General features: G+C 40.7%; 2 protein-coding genes across 4 annotated transcripts in view; one reads left to right on the top strand and one right to left on the bottom strand.

The window, feature by feature from the left end:
* The window catches only part of LOC311128999 (nck-associated protein 1-like), a 71,993-nt gene extending 63,825 nt beyond the window's left edge, over nucleotides 1–8,168 (bottom strand). For all 3 annotated transcript variants that reach the window (XM_084161232.1, XM_084161233.1, XM_084161234.1), the window contains exon 1: nucleotides 7,898–8,168. In XM_084161232.1, coding sequence (XP_084017358.1) covers nucleotides 7,898–8,017 — 120 coding nt within the window. In that variant the 5' untranslated portion in view covers nucleotides 8,018–8,168. The remainder of the gene's footprint in view (nucleotides 1–7,897) is intronic.
* Nucleotides 8,169–9,223: 1,055 nt separating this feature from the next.
* LOC311128818 (dual specificity protein phosphatase 19-like) lies at nucleotides 9,224–11,410 on the top strand (the record flags this gene model as incomplete). The annotated part of the gene is made up of 4 exons (XM_084161048.1): nucleotides 9,224–9,446; nucleotides 9,787–9,833; nucleotides 9,933–10,085; nucleotides 11,192–11,410. 4 exons carry the CDS (start codon nucleotides 9,224–9,226, stop codon nucleotides 11,408–11,410), a joined length of 642 nt encoding a protein of 213 aa, XP_084017174.1.
* Between the last annotated feature and the right edge of the window lie 657 nt (nucleotides 11,411–12,067).

Genomic DNA, 12,067 nt, shown 5'->3' with positions numbered 1-12,067 from the left:
ACACAACCCGTAAAGTATTAAGTCAACATATTTGATCATTTCACTCAGCTGACAAAGGCAGTTAGGCAATTCACAACATACACAAAATAACAGAACATGTCTAACAGTAAAATGACATACATTAATTCACTTTGTTGTAAATATTTTGTTTAAAAATGTGCAAAATCAAAAGGAGCAAAATAAAATATGTTTCTGTGCTTCATCCAACAACCTTGGTCTGAGACTAGTTGAGATAACTTGGTCTAATTTAGTGAGCAGCACTGACACTGTACTGACTACCATAAGCACTTCTTCTCTAGTGCTATTGCTAATAGTTCTAACAGGGCTTCCCCAGTGCTAGCAGAGCTAACAGTACTTCCCCAGTGCTAACTGTTCCTCCCCAGTGCTAACAGTGATTCCCCAGTGCTAACAGTGATTCCCCAGTGCTAACAGTGATTCCCCAGTGCTAACTGTTCCTCCCCTGTGCTAACAGTGATTCCCCAGTGCTAACTGTTCCTCCCCAGTGCTAACTGTTCCTCCCCAGTGCTAACAGTGATTCCCCAGTGCTAACAGTGATTCCCCAGTGCTAACAGTGCTTCCCCAGTGCTAACTGTTCCTCCCCCGTGCTAACACTGCTACCTGTTCCTTCCCAGTGCTAACAGCGCTTCCCCAGTGCTAACAGGATCATAGGAGAGTGAATAACAGATTGAGGAGACCCTCCCTCTGACCTCATCGTAGACCCCCCCATTTGACCTCATAGGAAGCCCTCCTTCTGACCTCATAGATGCAGTAAAGTGGTCAATGGAACTCGACCCAAACAATGGAAATGCGAGAGAGAAATATCCAGAGTTTCCTCATTGCCCCCCAGTAAAATTAGCCTAAATTTAGGCTTTTGTTTATATATGTATTTCACACTATGTTGAGGTAAAAATCTGAGTATAAATGCTTGTATAGATGTCAACCCCAATATATGCTCATGTCATCATCACCAATCAACTGCATTGCAGTTAAAAACAACTTTGACTACCACCACCGATTTCTGTATGCTAGCTATGCTACCAGCTTATGTGTCACCTCTTCTAAACCTGAAAAGGAACAACTTCTAAATGTTATGCAGCGAAAACAGCCAAATATATCCAAATCGGACTTCAGCAACCACATTGTGTCTTGTTACAATACATCAATCATGACGGATTTGACAAATATTTACATTTAAGTCATTTAGCAGACGCTCTTATCCAGAGCGACATACAGTTACAGTGAGGGAAAAAAGTATTTGATCCCCTGCTGATTTTGTACGTTTGCCCACTGACAAATAAATGATCAGTCTATCATTTTGATGGTAGGTTTATTTGAACAGTGAGAGACAGAATAACAACAAAAAAATCCAGAAAAACGCATGTCAAAAATGTTATAAATTGATTTGCATTTTAATGAGGGAAATAAGTATTTGACCCCCTCTCAATCAGAAATATTTCTGGCTCCCAGGTGACTTTTATACAGGTAACAAGCTGAGATTAGGAGCACACTCTTAAAGGGAGTGCTCCTAATCTCAGCTTGTTACCTGTATAAAAAGACACCTGTCCACAGAAGCAATCAACCAGATTCCAAACTCTCCACCATGGCCAAGACAAAAGAGCTCTCCAAGGATGTCAAGGACAAGATTGTAGACCTACACAAGGCTGGAATGGGCTACAAGACCATCGCCAAGCAGCTTGGTGAGAAGGTGACAACAGTTGGTGCGATTATTCGCAAATGGAAGAAACACAAAAGAACTGTCAATCTCCCTCGGCCTGGGGCTCCATGCAAGAGCTCACCTTGTGGAGTTGCAATGATCATGAGAACGGTGAGGAATCAGCCCAGAACTACACGGGAGGATCTTGTCAATGATCTCAAGGCAGCTGGGACCATAGTCACCAAGAAAACACACTACGCCGTGAAGGACTGAAATCCTGCAGTGCTCGCAATGTCCCCCTGCTCAAGAAAGCACATATACTGGGCCGTCTTAAGTTTGCCAATGAACATCTGAATGATTCAGAGGAGAACTGGGTGAAAGTGTTGTGGTCAGATGAGACCAAAATGGAGCTCTTTGGCATCAACTCAACTCGCCGTGTTTGGAGGAGGAGGAATGCTGCCTATGACCCCAAGAACACCATCCCCACCGTCAAACATGGAGGTGGAAACATTATGCTTTGGGGGTGTTATTTCTGCTAAGGGGACACGACAACTTCACCGCATCAAAGGGACGATGGACGGGCCATGTACCGTCAAATCTTGGGTGAGAACCTCCTTCCCTCAGCCAGGGCATTGAAAATGGGTCGTATATGGGTATTCCAGCATGACAATGAACCAAAACACACGGCCAAGGCAACAAAGAAGTGGCTCAAGAAGAAGCACATTAAGCTCCTGGAGTGGCCTAGCCAGTCTCCAGACCTTAATCCCATAGAAAATCTGTGGCGGGAGCTGAAGGTTCGAGTTGCCAAACGTCAGCCTTGAAACCTTAATGATTTGGAGAAGATCTGCAAAGAGGAGTGGGACAAAATCGCTCCTGAGATGTGTGCAAACCTGGTGGCCAACTACAAGAAACGTCTGACCTCTGTGATTGCCAACAAGGGTTTGCCACCAAGTACTAAGTCATGTTTTGCAGAGGGGTCAAATACTTATTTCCCTCATTAAAATGCAAATAAATTAATAACATTTTTGACATGCGTTTTTCTGGATTGTTTTGTTGTTATTCTGTCTCTCACTGTTCAAATAAACCTACCATTAAAATTATAGACTGATCATGTCTTTGTCAGTGGGCAAACGTACAAAATCAGCAGGGGATCAAATACTTTTTCCCCTCACTGTGAGTGCATACGTTTTCATTCTGCCCCCCCGTGGGAATCGAACCCACAATCCTGGTGTTGCAAACGCCATGCTCTACCAACTGAGCTACACGGGACTATATATCCACTTTTTTAGATCATATTTATTCTATCCCCCACGGTCTGCGTTCCATTGACCTCTTTTCTGCATCTATAGGAGACCCTTGCTCTGACCTCATCTTGGACCTCTCCCCCTGATAGGACTCTCAGTCTATCAGGACTCTGACTGAAACATACAACAGCAAGGAGCTGACTGAATTCCTACAGACATTTTACATTTCACATTTACATTTTAGTCATTTAGCAGACGCTCTTATCCAGAGCGACTTACAGGAGCAATTAGGGTTAAGTGCCTTGCTTAAGGACACGTCGACAGATTTTTCACCTAGTCGGCTCGGGGATTAGAACCAGCAACCTTTCGGTTACTGGCACAACGCTCTTACTCACTAAGCTACAGCACTCACTACATCAGTGTTCTGATAAAGTCTTGATCTGGTTATTGACATATGGATGGATGATGATTTATGTTTTTTTCTGCTGTACTGCTATCCAATGTTCAACCCAGTGTCCCAAAACTGTGTCTCTGTTTAAGGTTGTGGGTCTTCCAGCAGGACAACAACCCCAAACACACATAAAAAGCACCCTGGAATGTTTCAAGAAGAGATGCTGGACTGTTCTGGAGTAGTCTGAATCTGAATCACATCCAAAACCTATGGCGAGATCTGAAAACAGCAGTTGGTGGAGGGCCCCCCTCAAACATTGAAGAATTAGAGCAGTTTATGCTGAAGAGTGGGCCAAATTGTCAGTAGAAAAGGTGCAGCAAGCTCATTGATGGCTACAAGAAGTATTTGTTGGAAATTATCTTGGCCAAAGGCTGTCCAACCAAGTACTAGCACCGGGGTGCCAATAATTTTGTCCATGCCATTAGTCTTTATTTTCTAAATAAAAATTGTAAACTTAAGTTTACAAAAATAAAATTGGTTCTGCAATGTTGAAGGACAAAAGCTGTTTTAAATTTATTGAAATAGGGAATTATTTAAGAAAAGTACAAGGGTGCCAATATATTTGGCCGCAACTGTATGTTCGAGTCGAGGACAATTTTAGCGTTTTAGCTAACCCTGCCATGTTAATTATCCTAACCTGCTGCATAAGTTCTCCTAACCTGCTACAAAAAGTCACTTCTGCTAGTGAAAACCAGCAGGCTTGCCATGAGAACAGCAGGAGTTTCCACTAATGCGATACACCTTCAATTATATGACGTCATAAGAAGCTCTCCCCTCTCCACAAACATGGTTATTTTTAGCAATTTGAAAACCTACATTTGAAAGGCTACATTCTTCAGCCAGTAGCATATTTTTCAGAACATATAAATTGCAACATTGCATTATAAGGGGGTCATACATGCTTATGACAAGTCTTACAATGTACTAAAACTGCATCGTAATGCATTATACCTGTAACTCACTTTTAAAACAAATATTGCACTCTGTGACACTGACACACTACATAAACATTATTGTGAGACGACAGATATATCATCAGAGATATTTTATTATGAAAAGCCAGGCATTTGTTTAAGGGGTTCTCAAACTCTTTGGGGCCAGGGACCCCTTTTGTGATAGCAAATTTATCAGGGACCCCCTCATGATCAGAACACAACTTGAGTTAGATAAAAATAGCATACAAAGATATCTACTAAAATGTCAGCAGTGCAACTCTCAGGCCCTGGGAAGGAACATTTTATAGGCCCACCTCTTGGCATTGGAGAGAAAAAAATCAACTTGTGGGGCGGCAGGTAGCTTAGTGGTTAAGAGCATTGTGCCAGTAACCGAAAGGTCTCTGGTTCTAATCCCCGAGCCGACTAGGTGAAAAATCTGTCGATGTGCCCTTGAGCAAGGCACTTAACCCTAATTGCTCCTGTAAGTCGCTCTGGATAAGAGCGTCTGCTAAATGACAAAAAAAAAAAAAAAAAAAAAAAAAACTAATTTCCTGCAATTCTACACATTTTGTCATGGGGCAGATATTTTTGTTGTTGTTGCAGCTTTAAAGCTAATATCCTGCAATTCTACACATTTTACCATGAGGAAAAACTGTGCAGTTTTACATCTTAAATTACAGTGCATTCATGTAAAAAAAAAAAAAATGGGTGGGAATACAAGAAGCATTGAGTTGAAACATGTATAATTGGTGGAGTAGTGGATACCAATATCCAGCTGAGCCTCCAAGGCCCATGTTGTCCAGGGTTAAGAACATGAACTGTAAATGAATAATATGATATTGAATTACACCCTCTAAACTTATTCCCGGATCCCTTGGCTAATCTGTTGTTGTTAGTGATATTCATTAGATTTTTTTTGGTGTCAAATAAATAAATATATAACAAATATTGAGATCTGGCCGCGGAACCCTGCAGTAACACGGACCCCACTTTGAGAACCTCTGGTGTAAGCAATATAAAAAGCAATACTGCTGGCCCAGACAGTGGTGTCCCACATGCAGCCAGCTGTCATATCAGGGGTCCCATTGTTTTGCTGTCAACAATTCTAATGCTAAACTATAAGCTGTTCTTCGTACATAATCCCATATTGTTGGCCACTGAAACTTCAGATTCACATGTTACTTGATGAGTGGGTATCAACAAAATGAGAATGAAATAGATCTCCATTTTGGATGAACGCTCCGTTTAATTGTGTTTGATAAAGCTGCTAGTCTAAGCTGTTTGATTTACCGAGGTAGTCCTAGTAGACTTGTGCAGTAGGCTACAGTAATGTGCTTTACTGGGGTAGACCTGTGGTAGTAGTAGGCGTGTGCAGTAGGAATGCGCAGTAGACATGAGCAGTAGGCCTATGATAAGCCTGTGTGCCTTAGGCCTGTGCAGAAGCCTACAGTTTTGATTGACTGAGGTAGGCCTGTGCCGCAGCCTACAATCACAGCTGAAACAAAAAAGCCATCTGAAATTCTTCATAAGTGCTGTCAGCTAGTATCAATGCCTACCAGTTGCCAAGCAACAGATCTGCTAGTTCAACGCACAAGCATTGAACGCCGCCACAGTTTCAATAAAGTACAGTATATTTTCCCAATAACAAGACATGTACCATGAATATAAATGACATGGCATGTATTGTGTCATGCTGAGCATGACAATTGAGGTTTATAAATGGCCTAATTTTACTGACAAATTGTCTGCAAAACTGCTACAGAGTGACACATCGGCAGACAACTCAGCTCTTGTGTATTGTGACAATCCTGTATCTTATAGGTCATCATGATAGTCATCTTGTGTCCTGGGGAAAGTTGTTTTCCCCTTCTGAATCCTGTATCTTACTTGGGCAGCATAATGTTTTTATGCTAATGTTCTGTATCACCATCTAACTTCAATTGAGAGTTTAGAGAGAGCGAGACACAGAGATGATTCTGTGGTGCCTATAAAAGGCTAGGCCTACTAGGCCGGCAGCACAAGGGTTGATTGGCTGGCAGACAGACAAGCAAGGCAGAGAGGCATTATTCTCCACCAGCCTCCTTTCAGCTACACGCTGGACTGCCTCCAGCTATCTTCTATCTGCTGCCATTTTCCCAAAGTCGTCCAAGCATCTCTGATACCCAGTCTGTGTCCCAAATGGCACCCTATTCCCTATACAGTGCACCTCTTTTGACCAGAGCATAGGAATAGGTTGCGATTTGAAACACAGTCACAGTACTCTCTCCTCATTAAAGGACTGACTGTCACTGTATCAAGGCCATTAACATGGACAGCTACACTAAGAATGCTCTTTTCTGTTTCACTGACTGAAACGTCCAGTATGGAATCTGCCTTTTATGACACCTCCCCAGTCCCTACTATGTATAAGTAATAATGAATAGTGAACAGTATTAAACTAGTAATACTACTACTAAGAATGGTCTTCTCTCTAGGAGTTTACAATGAGTAAATTAAACATCATGGGCCAATTTCCCAGACACAGATGAAGAGTCTGAAGAGCCCTGGACTAAAAAGCACTTTCATTTAACATGTTTTTTTAGTCCAGGACTAAACTTAATTTACGTCCGGGAAACTGGCCCTAGTGTGGAATCTGTATCATAATGTCACCACTTTCACAAGTGTAATAAACAAATCATTATAATCTCTAAAATAGTGCTTTCTTTCTCCCTTCTATCCTGCGAACATGTGTTTTATTGTGTGATTTTTAAAACAGGACCTTTGTGCTGCTGTGCATCAGGCATTCAATTAAATAACAACTCTACAAGAACTGTGTAACAACCATATCCAATACATGTACAACAACTGTAGATACTGCCATGCCATTGGTTAGTATCCTACAGTCATGATGTGCAATTTGCCCACGGATGTGTTGATTTGTGTTGGGTGTTTAGTGAGTGTTTAGGCCTACTGGGTGTTGTGACGGCTGAATAAAAATAGTCTACATCAACAACTGATTGTTGTCAGACAATATAGGCCTAGTGTCTCTGTCAGATAGTGTTAATGTTATTACTCTAGTATCTACTAATCCGACAGATTATGTGTTCCCATTATATTGATTGATCTCTGATTTCAATCTCACCAATAGCTCAGGAATCTAGAAAAGCATTCTATTCTTAATTTGTTTGAATATTATATTAGCAATGTGGTGATTTATGCAGGAGAAACTATATAACTAGCTAGCCATCAAGCACAAAAATGATTGTATAGCTAGGCATGTAACTACATTAGGCTATTTCAGTGAGATACTATTTTCTTTCAAAGGCAGTGAGCAACAGCTTTCAATGGCCTATGAGTTTTTATTATTGTTATACGAAGATTGAAATAGACAAATCTCAGAAAACCGTAATTTGGCCTACTGATGACAGGGCTTGGCTAGCCACATAACTAGCTTATACTGCAACACATTTCAACAGGGCCTTGACTGGAATTCTGCAGCCCTAGCCGTCATCCTTTGGATTTCAAATGAAGGTTTCTGCCATACATCACAGATAATTGTGGGGTTTGATCTTTAATTTCTCTTGAATGTAGTTACAATTTACTATGAACCTAAGAATTACAGTGGGTACCTTACCTTCTTGATATTATAGACTCGAGTGAGCATCCCGATGCCCCTGTCATTCAGAATGGTAAATTTCTCCGCCAGCTTTTGCTGGCCCGGTTGGAGCGAGCCGCGCGACAATGTTGCCGACATAGCTACTGAATCTTGTAAAATAATCGTTGTAGAATTTCCACCGCGTTTTGTTTGTCGTGAAAATAGTGACACTCTAGTGTTAATATGTTACAATTCGCCCATTCTGTGGGTTGAGCGGTTTCGCCAAGCCCCACTCCTCTCTCCCGTCGCTAACTCGGTTTTTACTAGGTGTTGTCCTATCTGACGAAAACGAGGCTGTTTCCTGCAATCCAAAGGCACGTCACGTGACCAGCTAGGGACGGAATGGACTATTTATATGTAGGCTGCACCCACGTTACACCCACGACGAAATAGTTATAAATGATATATTTTTATTATAATAATTTTTTGGGCCAGTCATGCGTGCATACATTTTTACTTATGGTAGGTCCCAGGAATCTAATCCACTATCCTGGCGTTGCAATGCTCTACCAGCTGAGCTACAGAGGACCAGCATGCATTCCACTATGCATTCCTTGCGGTGTTCATTATCATTAGTATGACATTTAATTATATTATATTCTTAAATACTTGTCATTTGCCATGGTATCAAGAAAATACTTGCGCTAAACGGGTTTTTAAGACTTGCGTAGAACGCGTCTCAACCAATCACAATGCTTGTTTTGACCCACCTGTTGTAGAATACATTATTTAAACACAAAATAATGTGCATGTGTAAAATGTCATATGGGCAAGCCCTTTAGGTCAATCCTCGATTCAATGGTGTCTCGGTTGTGTTGGAAAATTATGATGACAGCATGTAAAGTAGACTTTGAAATAATATACCACTGCACCAGCCAACTGAACACACACACACACACACACACACACGCACACACACACACACACACACACACACACACACACACACACACACACACACACACACACACATTCACAGGCTTCAGAATGGCATCATGTGATAGTGACATCTGTGATGCCTAGAAAAAAAGCCCAGGGACCCATATGAGTTGATTGACTGATATGAGTTGATTGACTGATATGGGCTGATTGACTGATATGGGCTGATTGACTGATATAGACTGATTGACTGATATGAGTTCTCAATTTTCAAATTGGGGTTGACAAAACCTGGCCAGAAAACATGAAGGAGTCCATTTGAACCAGGCGCTAGGCACTGTTCACAGTACATCCAAGAGAGTAGCCTGCCAATCTAAAAGTGGATACTTTTTTTATTCTTTGTTTTGTTTTGAGAAGACAAATGTGATGCAGTCTCTTGCCCAGGAAATAAAGACATTTTCCAAGACCAATTTGAGAAAGCAATGCACCCGTGTGACAACATTGAGTGGCAGGAGGATTATTGAGACATGGAAAGGGTCGACTATTCATGTTGTAGAGGATAAAACTCAGCCTGAGACAGCATGCGGCTACGTACAGGACAACAGCTGGGACTTACAAGTTGGAGTTATTAAACCTTATTTAATATTAGGTGAGTGAATGAGATGTGTGTTATTGACAGGGGACACTTAGCTGTCATAATACAATTGACAGGTGCCTACACAGACACACAGAGGTATCACTAGAATATATGGGGGTTTTAAGTTTGTTGCCGCTGTGACTCTGAGTCCACTGGATTATTGCATGTAAACAAATTTAATTTTTCCTACAGACAGTTTAAACTCATGCTTTTGCAAGAAAAAAACTTTTACAGGATCATTACTGTAGTAAATCATTATAAACATATCTGACAATTCCCTAGGCTCAGTTATATTTACATTTAACAATTCCTCACAGGCTCACAATTTGATGATTGTTTATTATTGTTGTAGGCTCACAAGATGCTGCACATGACTTTGGCATTTTGAGAAAATATAAGGTATTGTTTTATGTAATAGAGACTCATTTTATACTTAACACCTTTCTGTCTACTTCTGATTTGTTTTGGCGTTTCATAAATGTTCTTCTTCCATTTCAGGTGTCCCACATATTGAATGTAGCCTATGGTGTTGAAAACACCTTTCCAGACCTGTTCATTTATAAAACCCTGAGCATTCTGGATGTGCCTAATACTGACATAACATCCTATTTCCAAGAGTGCTCAAAATTCATAGACCAAGCAAATACAGAGGTAAGTTGTGAATGTTTTCACAACCTTGTAGGCTAATGTAGGGTAATTGGGGGCTTTTCTTCTTTTCATATTTTCTTTTTATGCTTTAATACCGTGTCTTTCACTGCATTCATCTTACCTGACAGTATAAACATTCCTAAGCATCATGAATGGTGACACAAGTCTTTTCCACTTGATAACTTGTATTATTGATAAGCACTCTACTGTGTACAGCACATAGGTAAAATGACTTTACTTTACATTAAGCTACTTTGTTTAACTCTACTTTAGTAATTTCCTTGAGTGTTGACGTTTATTACCTGTCCTATATCTGATATTGGACAGCAGTGAGCCAAGGAAAAGCCTCCCTCACTACCTCTAGGTATCCACACTGTGTAGTGAATAATACATGGAAGATTTTTCACCATGCATAATTTATCCTGTTGTAGAAAGATCATATATCTAGAGGCCCTTTGTTTGCTATACAACCTTTTAGCAAATTGCTGTGCTGGTCACCCAACAACCTGACACTGCCACATGTTGGAAATTCACCAAAGGCTTATGATTACAATGACCTAGTGGAAAAAAGTTTATACTCTCCGTTGAATGGAGGTTAGTGGCTAGTGGCTCTTTTATTTCCCTATGTAACATGTGATACCATGCAGGGGTAACTCCAACTTGGCTAATCAAACCATCAATGATGCTTAGCTGACTGGGAGAATCATTCTATCACCTTACAGCTTGTAATTGTGCCATTGTGCGTGATTAGCATAATATTTTATTAGATTACCATGAAGTGCAGGAGGATGTAATTGATCTTGTGTTACTGGGTCTGTGTGAATTGAAGACATGGGATTAATATTTAAAGCAGCCAAGCACCTCATATCTCATGCATTTGAACTGGATAGCACTAAACTGACATAAGGCTTTATAAAAAATATAATAAAAATTCCTTACCCCAGGACACTTCAAAAGGTTTCCTGGGATAAAGAATGCTTTTTTGGGGGATTATTAAGTCCCTCAGTTGAGCTATTAATTCCCTTTTTTCTTCAAACTGGGATGAAGTGCATTTGGTTACGCCTTCATTCTACTGACATAAGGCTTGTTTCCCTCTTCTTCCCCCTCAGAAAGGAGTTGTGTTGGTTCACTGCAATTCCGGAGCCTCAAGGTCTGCCTCGGTTGTCATTGGATACCTGATGTCCAGGGAAGGGAAGCCTTTTGATGATGCATTTGCCTTGGTGAAATCAGCCCGGCCAGCCACATGCCCAAACCCAGGCTTTGTCGAACAGCTGAAAGGTTTCAAACCTAAATGGGGCATACAAGCCAATGGTGTGGGCTATGAATGAGCAAGAACAGCAACACCTGCAGCGCCAGAGTAATGCATTTCATCATCAGCCACTGTTTCTCACAAAGAGGTCATTCTGATAAAGATCCGGGGCTGTGTCTGAAATAGCACTCTATTCCCTATACAGTAGTGTGCACTGGGGCCCTGGTCAAACGTAGTGCACTATATAGGGAATTGGGTGACATTTTGGATCTTAATATGGCCCCTAATGCCCAAGGGACCCCACCATCATGTTGAGGTGTTCATTAGCCGCCATTTTTAAATGCCCTACAATGCCCTGTCAATATACACTGTGGGGCCAGTGTTATCCAATAGTTAAACATTCCTGTTATCAATTTCTATGAACAACTGAGGGTGGTATGAATTTGAATATAATCTAATTTGAATAGCAAAGGTATAAATATACAATTCTCAACTTTATGAATCATGCCATGTCTGTGCAACAATTCGTAAGTTCATTTTGAGTCTTTATTTTTTTGTACCAAAAATGTGTGAGGTGACAGGTACAGAAAACGGACTAAACTGAAACAAAAATATTATTGTTTAATGTAGAGTTTTAATTTGATTAACGTTAATCTTGGTTTAAGAAATATTACGGACATCCTTAGTTTTATTGTAAACATCTATGGGATGTTGAATAAGCTAAGAGATGTAATCT

The sequence above is a fragment of the Coregonus lavaretus genome (genome assembly GCF_964263955.1).
Source record: "Coregonus lavaretus genome assembly, chromosome: 5".
Lineage (NCBI taxonomy): Eukaryota > Metazoa > Chordata > Actinopteri > Salmoniformes > Salmonidae > Coregonus > Coregonus lavaretus.
This window is presented reverse-complemented; position numbering and strand designations above follow the sequence as displayed.